Here is a 17,154-nt window from a genome sequence, read left to right as displayed (position 1 = left end):
TATTCAATGACAAAGGCACCTTGTATATTCTTATTATATTCAACAAAATGAAATCAGATTTCTTTTTTCAACTCTTATTCTGTGTGTGTGTAATGTAATTCCTAAATTCATCATCATCATAATCATTGATTTAATTGATTAATTTGTTGTTTTGGAATATTTTGATAAAAAAATTATCGATTTTTGTTGTTGTTGTTGTTGTTGGGATAATAATGATGATGATAAAAAGGAACTAAGAGAGAGAGAGAGAGAGAGAGAGGAAAAAAACAATGTCATCAAACTTTGTGTGATTTAAATGTTTCAACAACAACAAAATCAACTGACTTTTGTTTCGAAACGTCGATTTTCTCTATATAGAATAGTAAAAAGCAAAAGAGAAAAAAGTATCCCCTGCCCATTTTATAACTGGATTTTTTGTTGTTGTTGTTGTTGTTGCTATTCTTCTTTCCAACATTCATCAATTATATATAGCTTACCATTCATACATTTATATATGATAGCTATATGGGAAAAAAGAACTGGCTGGAACCAACAACAACAACAACAATGACGACAACTGGATATAGCAAAAAAAAACTTGTATTGAGATTGTCGTTAACATTGTTGTTATAATGGTGGATGTTTGTTGATCATTTATATATATGACGCAGTGAACCATTTCGTTTTGTCCTCCACCTTCTTTTTCTCCAATTTGAATTGAAATTTTTTTTGTTTTGTTTTTGTTGTTCTTTTTGTGGATGATTTCTCTTTTTTTTCTTCAATAGATACTTTTTTTCGGTTGTGTTTTCTGCTATCAGTTTTTTTTAAATAAATTTCTATAATTAAAAACAAAATAACGAAATCCATTTAATATACACGTACAAAATATATCCTTTCTGTTTATCAACATCCATTGATTGACAAATGATTTTGTAGTTGTGTTTTCCCTCTCTCTCTTTATTTTGTTCCATATTTCATTATCATCATCATCATTCAACACCTACTTATTTGATTTGGTTTGGTTTGTTTCTGTCAAATATATAAACAACGATAACAACAACAATCCATTCGTGTATTAACCCACCAACCGATTTATACATATTTTATTTATAAATTTTTTCTGTTTGTTTTGAAAAGTATATTTCCATCCAGATTGACAATTATATAAATTCGTCGTCTTCAATCGTCATTCATTCATTCATTCATTCAGAATTTTGTTTAGATTTTCAATTCAAACTGTACATATAAAATAGAAAATTTGACTTTGACATTCGAATCATTAATTTATTATTCTTATTTTAATTTTCTCTGATTGTCTTTAAATTTTTTTTTTGTTGTAAATAATTATTGTTTTCTCTCTTTGTATACATCAAAAATCAAAATTCTCATCCATTATATTTATCTACAAATTCTTTCAATTATCACCAACAAAAATTATTTGGAATTTTGAATTCTTCACTTCACTTCACTTGACTACTGTGTCCTGGAATAAAAAGAAATGTTTACATTCGCTCAGTATGTTTTTGGCGTAGGAAGATCACTTGAAAATTCTAATAATTCTAACGACAACGAAAATAATCAAACACTTGAAAATTCAACGGCTTTATCATTACAACAACAATCGAATAATAATAATAATAATAACAATTGTAATAATAAACAACTAGAAAATCCATCGACAACATTATCATCAACAACAACATCATCATCATCATCTGGTTGTTATGAAAATGATTCCGAATCAAATTGTTCATTGACCAATATTGAAAATGATTGGATTCTTATCGATCATGCTAAAGCAAAGAATAAGAATCAAGAAAAAAAGGTAAAATCAAAACTGCCCAATATAACTATTGCATCAAATAGCAATAATAAAAATCCGACTGCCATAAAAACGTTCAAAAACAATAAGAATGAAAAATGGTTAGTTGATCCACCGGAATGTTTTAAACCAGGTAAACGTAAAAATCATCATGAAAAATCAATAGCTAATGATAATGATAATGATGATGATGATGAAAAGACCGAAGAAATGGAAAACCTATTGATTGAACATCCATCGATGAGTGTTTTTGATAATTTGTTTGTTAAAAAACCTAATCCGATTACATTGGCTACTGTTCAACGACCATCATGTTCAATCGTTAATTCGGCCGCAATCAAGCAATCATTGTCATCAATGAATAAAGCTGAACAACGAAAAATTATTCTGGCTAGAATTCAACAATCATTGAAAAACAATAAAGAAAATGGTGGCAACAACAATAATAAAAAATCTAAATCGAATGGTACAGGTTCATCATCATCATCATCATCATCGCAAACATTTAACAATGTTCCATTGGCCCAATTGAATGGAAACAATAATAAAGGTTTGTAAATAATAATAATTCAAATAATCATTTGATAGGACAAGGAAGGAAAAATTTAGCCATCATCACGTAATTTTTTATTTTTTGGGTCATTGTTGCTGCATAAGCTCAACGGAAAAATTTTTTTCCAATGATCACTTCGATTGATTTGCTACGTAGTTTAGCAGCTGATTTTTTTTTTGGCGCCATATTGCCATAATGAAATTTTTTTTTCTGCAGAGAAAAAAACTGTAATTTGACAATTAGTTATTGCCTAAAATAAAATATATAAAACGAGCGAATAGAAAAGAGAATCCTTGAAAGATGCTCTTTTCTTCCAGTGAGGATATATTTATTTTCTATTCATGGTAACATTGATGCGCCTATCTTCTTCTATAAATAAGAACCACGAATTAAGTGTTCTTGATATGGCATTGAACATTTTTTATATTACAAGTTTTTTTTCTTTATCGTTTTCAAATTAATAATACAATTTCTTTTTTTGTCTTTTTTTTCAATTTTCCTCTAAAAAATTACATTACAAATAGCATTGATTGCAACAATAATCGATTCAAATGATAAAAATGATTATCGAAAGAATAAAAAACAGATTACTAAAAAACAATATCAACGACAGAATAAAAACATACAACAACGAAATGGCCCGATCATAAGACAGAAAAAAATGTTTATCCATATCAATGGTATCTATCATAATCGAAATAATTGTTAATTAAAACAATTGAAAAACAAAAATAAATTACGAATCTAACCTGTCCATCATTATCATCATCGATAACATCATCCATTAACAATGATAAAAATATATCATATAAAATGTGTTCCTGTGAAACAGAAAACAAATAGCAAACTGTTTATATAAATATAAAATTAATAATATTCAATTGATCAACTACGTCAACTTCTAATGAAATACAGGATCAACTTATACACAAATATAATAATATATTGCATACTCATTTATTAATTAGTGTTTGTAGTGCGATTAATAATCATAGCCTAAAGACTTTATCATATAAACAACTACACTGTCATATTTCTTGAATAGATAAAATTCTACTAATTGCTCATTCAATTGGAATTTTGAATATAAACATTTTTTTTGAAAAAATAGAATGTTTTTTTTTTGCAAAAAAAAACTTAGATGTCTATTTCGACAACAGCGGAAAAAAACAACGAAAAAGGATTTAAAAATAAGCTTCCCGATTTGCCTTTGACATTGAATTATAAATTTTTTTGTTTGTTTGTTTGTGATTATCAAAATTGTCGACAAAAATATTTAATCAAAGGATCGAATTTAAATTTGCACATTTTTTTTTGTTTCTTATTATTGTTTGTCTTTAAAAATATTATCTAATATATTACATGAAATAATTATTACACATGATTTGTCACATTAATAATACTATAGGAAAAAATTTAAAAAAAAATTAAATAAAATTGAAATAACCAATGCCATTTTGTTTTAATCGATTGTAAAGTCCTTATCCTGTTCATCATCATTCTCGTAATCAAAGTTATCATCATCATCATCGACGTTGTCATCATTGTCAAATAAATGGCCAGTTTCATCGTATGCATCGATTTCCGATCGATTGATAACCATTGATTCAGGATGAACTTTAATTCTTTGATCATTCATAGCCGATTTATATGATTGTTTGATCGAAATATTTGTCGTTCGTATCATACTAGTAGATATCTTATCAATCATTGATTGTGGTACAGTGAAACCTTCGCCCATTTCATCAACATCAACACCGGGTGTTTCACGATATTCATCTGAGTTCAATAACTCGATTATATCATCTCTGACTAGTAGATATGCTTTGCCACCAGTAGTGGGCATCAATTGATTTTTATGCAACCATTCTTTGTCCTCGTGATCACCGATATAACGAAATAGATTTGAATGTTTTGAATATAATCGACCTCTAGCTGCACCAAATCCTAATGCTTTATTTGCCTTTGAGCCTAACACAAACTGTTTAAGAGAATAAGATAATAAAATTAAAAAAAAACATTTTATAAAACAAACCAATGTTTTAGTTGATAATCGGGATGGATCCCATTTGCTTTCATTATCATCGATCAATTTATTTTTGTTCGCATTTTTCAATGTGGAATTAGCTGAAGAGTTTGTTGTTGCTGCCATATCATCATTGTTAGCTATCACCAAGTTTTGGGTAGCATTGCTTGACATAATAAATGTTTTACGTTTTCGTTTTGCTTTTGTCTTCAAAACAGTACGATTAAGTTTAGGTCGGCCACGTGGTCGTCCGCTAGAATTTGATGCAGTCGATATTTGTTGATTATTGGAATGATTACTATTAGGTTGTCGCTCTTTGTCACAATCATTGTCTTGTTCCTGTTGACGTAGCTTGACCAACATTTTATCATTATCATCAAGTGGAAACATTTTTTTAGCTTCATCCAACACTTGATGCATGAAAGCATTTATGTTTAAATCGTTGGCCAATTCATTATTACGCAGATTTTGACGAACATTATTGAATACTGGTTCCAGGAATGTTTGACGATATTTTTGTAGGATGTCTCCGATCTCTTGATTGATTTTTGTCTGTAGCAATTGCCGCAACAAATTGATTGATTTAAAAGGACAGTTTATTGGATATTCTTCACGGAATCGATTGATTGCTGCAACTCGACTCGAACATTTTCGATCATTAGGTGGAAAATTTTCCAACGATACATATCGCATATTGAACGGTTTTATCGTAATTGTGTTTGTATTGGATAAATCTAAATTGATATAAAATGTGATAAAGGAAAATAAAAAAGGCTGAGCATTACATACCCATTATCTATTGAAGTGTCAGTTACATTTAGTTGGAAAATTTTACGTTTACGCTTCAAACTTGAAGAGGTTAAGTGATCCAATTGAGCAAAAATCAAAAAAAATAATAATTGTTTCATTTTTTTGACTAACGCCATCTATGAATTCAATAAAATCGATTCTGATCCGTTGTGATTTTTCATTCCGAGCAAGGTAACATGGCCTTATTTTGAACAATTTTAACATTTCGATTATTATTTTTTTCTTTGTTCTAATTGAACTTGTTATTATTTGAAACAATAATTCATTTAGCAATATAATTATTTCACTCATAAAAATAATCAATAAGCCATGATGGCACCAACATCAAGAATCGATGATGAAACTGATGAGATCATTTTTCTAGGCAAACGACCTAGAACACAACCACCATCAACTTCACCTGATGTGGAATTTGTCGGAGTAGTTAGCCGTTTTTCTAATAACTATCAAAACAATTTTTCATCACGATCGCCTGCCACATTTGATGTTCAAGATGTTGCACTCAATTTATCAACTCAAACACCATCAACATCATTATTATCATCACAATCATTTCAAACAGGACCAACACCAATTTTAGATTTATCATCTATCATTCTAGGAAAAAGTCTGCCTTTACCCGAAACAACATCATCAGCATTATCGATTGATAGCTGCGAAGATCATTGTAGTCGTTGCTCGATTTGTTTCGAACCATTTGGCGATTCGGATTCATCTCATCATCTGGTCACATTAAAATGTGGACATATATTTGGAAATAGTTGCATAGAAAAATGGCTAAAGCCAATTGATCAACGAAAGTGTCCAACATGTAAAAAACCAGCCACAACAAAACAATTGATCAAAATATATGCAGAAAAATTGCCCGCCAATCAATCGTTATTGACCAAATATCAGAATGCTATAAAACAATTAGAAATTTACAAAAATGAAGCTGAAAAATTGAAAAAAAAGATGAACAAAAAATCATCTGGCAAACAAAAATGATTTATATTCCGCAATAATACCGTCAATTTCTAACTTGTAATTTTTTCCCTTTCAAAATTGTCAAACATGGAATATCTTTTTCTAATAAATTATGATAAATAAATAAATTTTTTTTACAAAATTCAAAAAATTTACATTTTATTTATTATCAAATATGATTAGCTTGTAAGGAAACATTGAAAATATCATCTTCGAATTCATCATCATTATCATCGCTATCTTCACTATCATCAACATCATCATCATCATTATTGTCCATATCGTCGTCATCATCATCATCATCGTCATCATCTTCGGCATCTGAATAGATGTTTGCCGTATCCTGGTTATTATTGTAGGCACGATTTTCAATTTCTGATATTAGATTATGATATTCTTTCTCCAATCCTGATAATGTTTGATCTTCTTCAAATAATTGATCATAATGGAACCAATGTTCATCAATATAACGTGGTGTTAAGGATGGAAATAACGGGCTCACCATAACGATAAGATCAGTTAATCAATTAATCAATTAAAATGAATTATTAAACTGAATTTTTTTTTGAATTATAAACGAAGACATTCAACAAAGAAAATAGTTTTCCAAGAAATTTCCAAAAAAAAAATTTTTCCGTCAACATTGCTCGTACGTTACAATAATCGAATCGATTAATCGATTGTTGTATGCATGAATTTGAACATACCAACATTCACTCATTTTGGTGAAAAATCAAATGAATCAATATGTCATATCATTCAGATCATGATTATGATGCAATTGAAGTATATAATGATGATACCGACAGTTATGAGGAAGAAGATGAAGATATGGCTGAGATGACCGATGAACTCAGTAATACTTCCGAAGAGATCGATGACAACGACAATGAAGATGATGATTTTGATGATGATTCGTCTGTCGAAATAATTGAAAATGAAACAACTTCAAATCAGCAATCATCAAATCCTGTTCTCTCTAATTCAGCGGTCAACAATGAAGCAAGCTTGCCAATTTCAAATTCTCATGTTATTCCAAATGCTGAAAACAATGATCTCTTAGATTCCGAAACCGATTGTTGTATTATATGTGGCGATCAATACACGAATAGTGATACTCATCATATTGTTACACTTCGTTGTGGTCATTTGTTTGGAAAAAGTTGTATTGAACGATGGTTATCACCAGAACTACGTAATCAACGTTGTCCTACATGTAGCAGAACTGCTCGTCGCCGTGAAATCATAAAAATCTATGCACAAAATCTGAGGCCTTTGGATACTTGGAAACTGGATGAAAGTATCAAAAAAATTGAATGTTATAAAAAACAAATAGAACAAATGGGAGCTGAGATTAAAAAACTTAACGAATGTAATAAACAATTGACCATCGAAAATGATTTTCTCAAAGCTAAATTAATTAACAGTCATGATAAAAGTGGAGGGAAAACCGATATCAATCGTTTCAAGTCATCCACCATACCATCTAACTCATCAAAACGGTCTAAAGCGATTTCAAATTTCTCATCTGAAAGATATTACTTTTTCAGAAAAAGGTTCCCGGTATCTTTGCTACAGTCATATTTCTGATCAATTGGTGGTCAACATTTTGAACTCAAATATAGCGCCTAATGCCATGTTTCCTGGATTTGGTGTCAGAATGCTCAATTTAGAAAATAACACTAACGAAGCTTTTTTCTTACATACAAAAGTTATGAAAGGAATGGTTCTCAATTCTTCCGAAGGAACACTGGTAACAATTTCATTAGACAAAACAATGAAACATTCTTCTATATTCAACAAAGCAGTCATCGACAACATCCAATTAACAAATGAGCCATGGAGTGTGGCCAAAATGCCTGACAATAATCTATCTTGTGTTGGTTATCGAAATAGTATAATCGATGTGTACGATCGTCGTCATACAAGTGAACCAGCATTTACTTTTACACCAACATCGGTTGACATCCCAACACCGGTAGCTTCAATGTCAGTTATTGAATATTCACACAATCATCAACGAAAAACAGCACTTCTATCAATGCATTTAGATTCATTTTGGTTATATTTTTCCAGAGATAATCTTATCACCAATAATTACGAATGTTTCAAATTGCCAATGCAAGGCAAAACATTGTCCTGTGATTTTGACAAGAAAAGTGGCTATACATTGATATCTTTTCGACCATCTCAAAAACATCAACGAACAACTCATTATGTAAGATATTATTATCTATAATTTAATTATATTTCTACAAATTATTGATTTTTTATTTTAGATTTTAGATTTTGAATATGACGACCAATCATCGAATATTGTTCCTCATATAATAAATATCCTGGAAAGTGGTAATCAACAAGTTCAACTATCACAATCCCGAATTTTCACCAATTTAAATGATGATGATTCAATTTTGATTTGCGCTCCAGATGATAATTCACAAGGAGCTATGATTTGGGATTATAAAAAGCGTTTCACTCAACCAATCAGAACCAATATGATGATCTATGATTTTGGCCTAATATCAAGACATCATTCAAGTCCTCGCGGTTTATTTTCTTGTTTAGGCGAATACACAATCAAACTGTACAAACTGTAAAAATCATATGGCTTTCTTTCTAATTTTATTAAATATTATTAAATATTTACAAAAATAAATAAATAAAATTTTCTTTTTACAATGAAAATACACTGAAAACATTGATTATTTGATTAATCATTCTTCCAAGTTTTGATTTTTGCAAATCCAAGCCAACCAATTAATTATTTCAGTTCGAACATGTGGATGATTTATTGGATGACTTTCTGAAGGAAATGAAATACTATGGCGGAACAGGTTATTTTTTTCGACAAAATCGACTAAAGATTGAAGCATGCTAGCAAGTCGGGTTAGTAATGGTTGTGGCCATTCGTTTTTCAACACGGCCATGACATCTTCTTCGAGAATGGAAAAATCGTATACACTGGAACGGATCATACGTTGCAAAAATGATTCCCATTTAGACCAACTTGCGGCTGGAGATTTGGACAGATTAATCATATATAAATACTTAGGACATATTAGTCTTCTATGTGTTGTCACATGATCGGTTGTCCAATAATTGATGGCTATTTCAAGAATATTATCTTTAAATGTGGATGGTGAAAAAGTTACGATGCTCATTATTAAGTCTAAAATGATGGCGTCAAATAATTGATAATTTGATGTAGAAAATGAATTCAATGAGCTCATCAGTGTCATCTGTTGTAAAATTTCAATCACATAATCATGCTTAAATGTTTCAAGTTTTTCATGAGTAAGATCATAAAGAATTTGTCTAGATTTCGACAAACACGATTCTAGTTCAGGAAGTTCTTTGTTTAAATCATCTTTTAGATTGTCCGCATTATGCGAATGTCTGTTACTGATCAAATTATTCGACACATTTGTGTCGATCCATTCATTACATTTTCTGAAAATTTTGGGCAAACATAATTGTTGAATGATAAATTGTATCGTTTCTTGATCAAGATCGTCTTCAGCAATTAATAATGGAAACATTGTTTCAATCGAATTGGTTGAATATTTTTTGATAAAATTCTTACAATCATCACGAATTAGATCACAGATTTTTTGTATTTCAATTTCATTAGTATCATCAGGTGATATATTTTGAAAATATTTTCTATTTGCTTTGGGATAGATTTCTTTTTTAATTTTTTTGATACAATTGGCTTGAATTCGATCATTTAGGAAATTGATACACTTTCGTAACGAACCAGTATGAAGATTAAAGAAACATTCTTCAATTTGAATCTGAAGACTGTTCATTGCTTTTTCATTTTTAGGCAGTGCAGCTTTTGTGAATAAACTAGATGAATTTTTTTCATGCAACAATGTGGTGGGTGTGATTTTACGTATTTCAGTCCGGCAACTCGAATGACGAAGAATATCGAGAGTCGATTTTGAAAACCAAGGAAAAAAATACGAAATTAGATTTGAATCTAAAAGTTCTGGTGAAATGAAATCAAGAAAGAAAAAATTCTTCACTTCGCTAGACTGATTATCGGAAACAAATTTTGAAAACAATTTCTTAGGAAAATCTTCCGGATGTTGATGATTGTTTCTTATCAATTGTCGAATTCGATCAAATGCATCAATCTTTTTGTTGACAAACAATTTTTCGAGATATAACTGTAAAAAGATACGAACATGTGTAGATTTTGATCGATAATTTTCCAAATTCGGCAGATAATATTTGTAGATCAATACTAAAAGAGCAAATACATTAGCATAACAATCCATAGAGAAAGAAAACTGATCGATAAACATAAGAAATTCAATGACCCATGGCAATGAAACCAATAATGAATGTGTTTGCATTGAATTGACAAGATAAGTTTCAATATCAAACAATGGCGAATGGTTAATTTGTCTAAGGGTTTGTTGATGTTTGAAAAATAATGATGCATCACTTTCTTCCTCGAGTTTACGTCTTGTTTCAAGTGAATAAAATGATAAAAATCCAGCAAATTTCGCCAATAAATCGGATTTGATCAAATAATTGGATAAATTTTCTTTAATATCATTTGGTGTGCATAATTCAGCGAGAATAGTCGAGTGAACACAACTAGTCATTTCAATCAGTTTTGACTTTAATATCATTCGTAATTGTTCGTTGAATGAATGAGAATCTGAATAGTAGATGAAATCGCGAAAAAACAATTCATTTGAGCGAAAGTATTCGCTGTATAAATTTTCAGGTTCTAACGGATTTTCTGGTTGACGTTTTCGTTCTATGATACGATTTTGTAGTTTATTCAACCGGTCTTGATTGATTTTGATACCACGATGCTGTTCCAGCGATTCGTTTAGAATTTTCATAGAATCAGCATCTCTATAAAGTTGACCGTTGCAAGATTTCAATAATTGATCGACGAATAACCGGGCTAGATGAAAACTGTTACCAACATCTCTCACCATCGCAAATATATTCTGAATAGCAACAATAAACAATGAACGAATTGTTTTATCAGTAGATATGATTGTTGACCAAGAATTTTCATTATATCGCTTGAATAAACGATAAAATTCATCTCGCTGTCGTCGAAACATTGAAAATGAATAACCATCGGGAAAATTTTGTTTGCCATCAGTTTCCGATTGAAACGAGACAAAAAGATTGTCGCCTTCGGACGAAAAATTCAAAGATAAGGAAGGCAGCTTTTGTGTCAAAAAATTATTTAAAACTGTCCGTATAAATGATGATTCTTGAAATTTAAATAGAAAAGGATCATCTATAAGATGATGAATGACATTCACATTGAAACATGTGAAAAAATGCTTTTTAATAACAATTTCCTCAAATGAAAGCCAACCGAAGTAATAACAATTATGATATGATTCGAACAGTTTTCTTAGATCAAAACAAACAATTTGATTATTATCACATTCAGTAATCATGCTGGATGATTCAATCACAGATTTCTTACTAATAACTTCGACAATGAATTTAATTTCTTCAAAAAGATATGGCCAATAATTATCGATCAATATTAAGCTATATAATTGTTGAAGTTTTCGAATCATTTCCTTATTTGTTGTAGATATTCTATCGAATTTCGGTTCGACAACAATAGCAGTAATGTTTTCGCTTTCAATTTTTCTTGTCTGTTTTATCTTGTCATATTTTTGACGATTATTAATTGACATGTTCATCTTGAATTGTTTCAACATTTCACGTTCTTCTTTTAAATAATCACTATTTTTCGGAGATATTGAATTATTTTTGGCATTTGAACATTTGAATAAGTTTTCGTTTGTTTTGATAAAAGAATGATTTGTATCGATCGATGTCGGTTTTATACGTTTTTTAAATGTTTGTTGTTGTGATTGAATATTCAAAGGTGGGAATGCATCATCATCATCAATATTCAAATTTTCACTCGTAATCAAAGGGTTGTTGTTATTGGTCATGACAACATTGTTTTTATTTTGTTTCAATAGCCAATTGAAAGATAAATGAAGATTCTCAATGAAATATGAAATAAAAAGCTGCGCATCTAAATCATTTTCATTTATGATATCATGACGACCCTGAAACCATTGTTCAATATTTTCAATGGATAATTCATTTTGAATATAAATATTTAATAATTTTTCCATGATTAAAAATTCATTGTTTTAATCACAATTAATTTGAAAAAATAAAGAAAACAAAACAAATCGTTGAATTGAATCGATGTCCACATGTATTATGTTTGGTTACTTGGATCGAAATAGCATTGTTTTTTTTAAGAATTCAAACACTAATTTTATCTCGAAAAACTTTAGCTAAATTCATGACAATAAAACGATTATATTTTTGATTGTTGAATGCTGTCATCAAGTTGTTTGCATGATAATCAATTACAATGAATGTTGTATTCAATGCAAACTGGATTAATTTGTAATAAATCCTACCATTTTCAATTTTTTGTTGATAATGTGTAGCATATTGTTCTTTGTTTAAATCGATATATTTTTGTAGTATTTCTTTTGCGTTTGTCGAATCTTTGAAAAATTCAACAAAACGTTCGTAGGTCATTAAATTTGAAGGTTGAACACAATCACCGTTAATATATCGATGTAATGAATGTATATAAGAACGAAAAAATTCATTGTATCGAAAATTATTTTGTAGTTTGGCATACCAAACCATAAGAAACCAACTGATCTTGTTGACTAAAAATTGCAGTGAAATAAATCTATCATTTCGAAATATCAACAATATTATCGTGTTCGTTATTCGTTGATAAAGGGGCAAATATTCATCGGGCTTGATTTCTTTACGAATCGGATCGCAATATTCTTTATTTGAATGTTGATCATCATCATGATCCGATGGTTGTTGTGTTTTGCGCCATATTTCAAGATTATTTTTCAGGATCATTTCATTCGCCATCGGATCATCAAATTCGATCGGCGTGATAGAGAATTTATTCAACGTTTGATGATTGACATAGAGATTTTCAATTTGAGTTGCTAACTGACCGAATTTTGCTTTTACCGGTAAAAATATGTCAAAATATCCTTTCATTCGATTTAGATTAAGTAATGATAATTTTGAAATTTTCTTTTTTCCTTCTGTTCTCTCTTCGTTCAATAAACCCTTGACAAGAAGTTGTTTGGCTTCGATCAAAGTCTTATATTTGTAGCCAAGAAATTCACAAAATTCTTTGGATTCATTGATAACTTTCACACGTGCCAATTCATTGAGAAAATCCGATAAATGTTCACGTCGCTGTTGAACAAATGTTGAGTTAGCATTCAAACTATTACGAAATGATGTTTTCGGAATCAGATGGCTGAACAATGAATTTGGATGAAAATAGATACTAGAAGGCTTTCTTTTCAATCGTACCATATATTTACGATATTCAGGATGTTTTCTCCAAACGATATTGAAACGAAAGAAATTCACTGAATCGGCGCGAAACTTGATAGGATTGCCAACGAGATTGACAATCTGGATGTTTATCATCGATAACTAGCACATTGTAGACAATAATATAATCAATATAAGGATCTACTTTGGATTTTTCCGATTTATTCATGTTATTGTTTGTAAATGGATTGGATGTTGAAATCTTTGCCTGAATAATACGAATTTCATTGAAAAATCCTTTGCTCCAATCGTTCGGACTAGATGATTGCTCATTATGTAGAAGATCAACGGTTTCGTCTTGTCGAAAGTCTTGATCTGGATTATCTGTCGAGTCTAAATTTGAAGAACGAGATTTATTTTCAAGCCGAAAAACAAAATCTTCTAACGACATTGTACCAAAACATGTTGAACATAGATAGAGGTAATTGTAGAGTATAAAAAAAGGATCGGTAATTTTTTGAATAGAAGGCAAAATTATTGTATAAATAAGGATATTATAAACAAAAAGACGAACAGAATTATGTCCATCATCACATTTGGTTATCAAAGAATTTACATCTTTTGGTAAGACTCGAATTAAAATATCATCCAAAACTTGTGAAAAGATTTGTTGTTCAATGTCATCGAAATCTTTATGATGTCTGTAATGGCGTCTCTTCTTTAGACAATCATTGAGTTTATCGAAAATTTGTATTGCAAAACTTGAATCATTACACAGCTTTTGTTGCGTCAGCAGATAAAAATTATAGATTGCTTCATTAAGATTTTTCTTAATTAGTTTTCGAAAATTTTCACCTTCTCGAGGCAATGAAGATTGAATGCAATCATACCAGAAATCAATAAAATTAACACAGATGACTTCAGACAATTTGTTGATTTCCAATTTTATATTTTGATCATCCGAGTAATCTTTGGAATTTTTCGCATCGAAATCGAAATAATGATCACAGTAAGACCAATAACGGAATGGATCAAATCGAATGTTTTGAAAACATTTGTAACTCAGTTTCTTGATCCATTTGTTTAATTGATCATTGGAATTTCGATAAACATTACGGCTATAATCGAATAAAGTTGATAAACCGAAACAATTTTCATCATACAATATTTCAAAATATTTTCGAATTGATGAATAGAATGAAAAGACTAGAAGGAAAAATATTGTTGCAAGTAAATAAAGAATAAACAAATCGAAAATCAGCATTTTTATTTCTTCATCGAACCACAACCATGTTATCGTGGATGCAAGATTTCAATTGCGTTTCAAAATATATCAAAATGATTCGATTTTAATCGATTGTCTACAATCGATACATTGGTCGTTCGAAGAGTTCAGAATTGTCTTTTAAAAAAAGAGATTTTTATTTTCCAAACAAAAAAAATGTTAAGACTGAACATAATTCAAACAATTGTCCAAAATTAGTTTAGGAAATACGATTTATAGACGATGTTTTTTTGGAACTCAAAGATTGTATAGCAATGACCAACAACAACAATATGATGAATCAGATATTTCTTCCAAAAAAGATGATGATAATATCGACCAACTGCCCTTGTATGATGGTCATATCCTTTTATCTCCGATACAAAGAACATTATTGTCAGTCGGTTCTGCATTAGCCGCTCTTAATGATCCATATCGTGATGGTAATTTTAATGAAAATCGTTGATTTTTTTAATGGTAAATATAATTTTAATTTTTGATTACAGATGCAGTTGCTACATTCGGCGAAACAACTGGTTATTATGCATTACGACAAATGTACGCTGAAATGCTTAAAAATCCAGAAGGACAACGTATCATCCGTGATCAGCCGAGAATTCATTCGACGACCATTGATCTAGAAGCATTGGGTCAACTACCACCTAATACTTTTGGTTATAATTACTACGATTTTTTGAGAGTCAATGTAAGTTTCTTGCAAATTTTCGGATTCTGTAACTCATTGTTTCTGTTGCTTAAAAAAAGAAAATTACACCAGATTCACGAAAACAGGTTCGATTTGTTGATGATCCAGAATTGGCATATGTATGTCAACGTTATCGTGAAGTACATGATATTGTACATTGCATTCTTTCGATGCCCACGAATATGTTGGGAGAAGTTCTTGTTAAATGGGTAGAAGCCATACAAACTGGATTACCATTATGTTGGTTTGGTGGTTTATTTGGTGCTATTAAACTGAATCCTAAAGCTAGACAGATATACTTGAACCAAGGTCTTCCATGGGCATTGCAATGTGGTCATCAAGCCAAAAAATTCATGTGCATCTATTACGAAGAACGTTTTGAACAGGACTTTGAAGATTTGAGAAAAGAATTGAATATTCCGAAACCACCGAAAATTGGTAAAATACGATCACATGTATGAATGAATTATTAATAATGAAATAGCATTAAAATATGATATACATAACCAACGCTAACAATAAATAACTGAAAACTTTTTGATATTGTTGAAAAACATCATAATCACTTTTGAAAGATATTTGGCCACCAATTGGACCCATTTTGTGAGTACTTTTTTTGTCCGCAACAAATAAGGCGAATGGTTCTACTTGAAGTTTCTCAGCTAGTTTATCCATATCCAAGTTATTATCTAACATTTCCGAACGAAACAAATAAAAATATTTGCAGGACATTGTACGCATCTTGGTGACTAAATCCATCTGTTTAAAAAACAAAATTTCAATCAAATTTTTGTCAATCACAAAACAAGAACGAACTTTTTCATTAAATGTTACATAGGCATCCAATTCAACAGTACCCTGTACTTGTCCAGACTCTCTTGATTCGGGTTTTTTACGGTATTCCGAAACCCAACCACGATTGACTAGAACACGGCGACCATTTTCCAGCACGAATGGTGTCAATACATAATAGCCAGATCGATTCAATGGAGATACAAGGGCATCGGAAAATTGAACATTCGTTCTTTGTGAGAGAAGAAATTCTTTATCATGTTCAAAATATCCACGTAATTTGACCTTTCGATACATTAGTTTTTGTATTTCTTCAGGCCTGAAATAGAACAAACAAATTTCGTTAACATTACAGTAAAAGATTAATGGAAAATTACTCATTAGGTAAATCTACAGGTGGAATTTTATCCAAATTTTCGATCGTCAAAATTGAATCAGGATTTTGCGAATCGTTTTGATATTGCTTTATTCCGGCGTGAATGGCTAATGTTAATGGCACTATCCAGATATTACGAGCTGCCTAAACATGAAAAAATGATATGCCTTAAGATTTCAAAGTCTATTCAAATTTAAAACAAACATTGATCATATTATCCATAATGGTCCAATTCTGTCTTTTATAGTTGTTGGTTGGTGGTTTATTTTTTGTATTAAAATAACGATAAAATTGAACATGATTTACTGATGGCTTAAAAGTAGAAACTATATGAATCTGAATAATTTTTCCGGTAAGTGATCGACAATTTAACAATAATGTATTCATTCTTTTTGATTTTGTTCATCAAAAACAATTTCGTTTTCAGAGTGATTTTAATTTTGGTCCTATCATTGATGGACGGCCTTTTCTTGCATCATATGGCATGCATGAATTTTATTTTTGATTGATCAT

At 30.2% G+C, this 17,154-nt stretch overlaps 9 protein-coding genes across 9 annotated transcripts; 4 read left to right on the top strand and 5 right to left on the bottom strand.

Moving 5' to 3' along the window:
* Positions 1–1,456: 1,456 nt before the first annotated feature.
* Positions 1,457–5,282, bottom strand: LOC113793463 (deoxynucleotidyltransferase terminal-interacting protein 1). The gene is made up of 3 exons (XM_027343508.2): positions 5,170–5,282; positions 4,390–5,114; positions 1,457–4,335 (listed from the first exon to the last, which is right to left on the bottom strand). Exons 1-3 carry the CDS (start codon positions 5,171–5,173, stop codon positions 3,817–3,819), a joined length of 1,248 nt encoding a protein of 415 aa, XP_027199309.2. The 5' UTR covers positions 5,174–5,282; the 3' UTR covers positions 1,457–3,816.
* LOC113793471 (uncharacterized) lies at positions 1,478–3,804 on the top strand. The gene is made up of 2 exons (XM_027343518.2): positions 1,478–2,351; positions 2,879–3,804. Exons 1-2 carry the CDS (start codon positions 1,478–1,480, stop codon positions 3,061–3,063), a joined length of 1,059 nt encoding a protein of 352 aa, XP_027199319.2. The 3' UTR covers positions 3,064–3,804.
* LOC113793481 (uncharacterized) lies at positions 5,230–6,687 on the top strand. Its single transcript, XM_027343529.2, has 2 exons — positions 5,230–5,361; positions 5,461–6,687. The coding sequence occupies exon 2, from the start codon at positions 5,500–5,502 to the stop codon at positions 6,175–6,177; it is 678 nt and encodes a 225-aa protein (XP_027199330.2). The 5' UTR covers positions 5,230–5,361; positions 5,461–5,499; the 3' UTR covers positions 6,178–6,687.
* Positions 6,285–6,661, bottom strand: LOC113793846 (uncharacterized). Its single transcript, XM_027343926.2, has one exon. It carries the CDS (start codon positions 6,659–6,661, stop codon positions 6,326–6,328), a length of 336 nt encoding a protein of 111 aa, XP_027199727.2. The 3' UTR covers positions 6,285–6,325.
* A 136-nt stretch (positions 6,688–6,823) lies between the features above and the next one.
* Positions 6,824–8,844, top strand: LOC113793453 (E3 ubiquitin-protein ligase RFWD3-like). Its single transcript, XM_027343498.2, is given in 3 exon segments — positions 6,824–7,668; positions 7,670–8,374; positions 8,436–8,844. Coding segments are annotated over 3 exon segments (1,791 nt in total). The 5' UTR covers positions 6,824–6,903; the 3' UTR covers positions 8,757–8,844.
* Positions 8,718–12,305, bottom strand: dlt (codanin-1 like protein dlt). Its single transcript, XM_075820552.1, has one exon. It carries the CDS (start codon positions 12,300–12,302, stop codon positions 8,874–8,876), a length of 3,429 nt encoding a protein of 1,142 aa, XP_075676667.1. The 5' UTR covers positions 12,303–12,305; the 3' UTR covers positions 8,718–8,873.
* Positions 12,267–14,832, bottom strand: LOC113793509 (uncharacterized). The gene is given in 2 exon segments (XM_027343558.2): positions 12,267–13,566; positions 13,568–14,832. Coding segments are annotated over 2 exon segments (2,328 nt in total). The 5' UTR covers positions 14,768–14,832; the 3' UTR covers positions 12,267–12,438.
* Positions 14,833–15,323: 491 nt separating this feature from the next.
* Positions 15,324–16,209, top strand: Coq4 (Coenzyme Q4). Its single transcript, XM_075820562.1, has 2 exons — positions 15,324–15,473; positions 15,533–16,209. The coding sequence occupies exons 1-2, from the start codon at positions 15,324–15,326 to the stop codon at positions 15,932–15,934; spliced, it is 552 nt and encodes a 183-aa protein (XP_075676677.1). The 3' UTR covers positions 15,935–16,209.
* LOC113793550 (surfeit locus protein 1-like) lies at positions 15,922–17,139 on the bottom strand. Its single transcript, XM_027343601.2, has 4 exons — positions 16,846–17,139; positions 16,643–16,785; positions 16,290–16,584; positions 15,922–16,232 (listed from the first exon to the last, which is right to left on the bottom strand). Exons 1-4 carry the CDS (start codon positions 17,026–17,028, stop codon positions 15,960–15,962), a joined length of 894 nt encoding a protein of 297 aa, XP_027199402.2. The 5' UTR covers positions 17,029–17,139; the 3' UTR covers positions 15,922–15,959.
* Positions 17,140–17,154: the final 15 nt, after the last annotated feature.

Source organism: Dermatophagoides pteronyssinus, unplaced genomic scaffold (assembly GCF_027571235.1).
Source record: "Dermatophagoides pteronyssinus isolate colony J.1.1.1.1 unplaced genomic scaffold, Derpt_VIB-CSIC_2022.12 sq0007, whole genome shotgun sequence".
Classification (NCBI taxonomy): domain Eukaryota; kingdom Metazoa; phylum Arthropoda; class Arachnida; order Sarcoptiformes; family Pyroglyphidae; genus Dermatophagoides; species Dermatophagoides pteronyssinus.
This window is presented reverse-complemented; position numbering and strand designations above follow the sequence as displayed.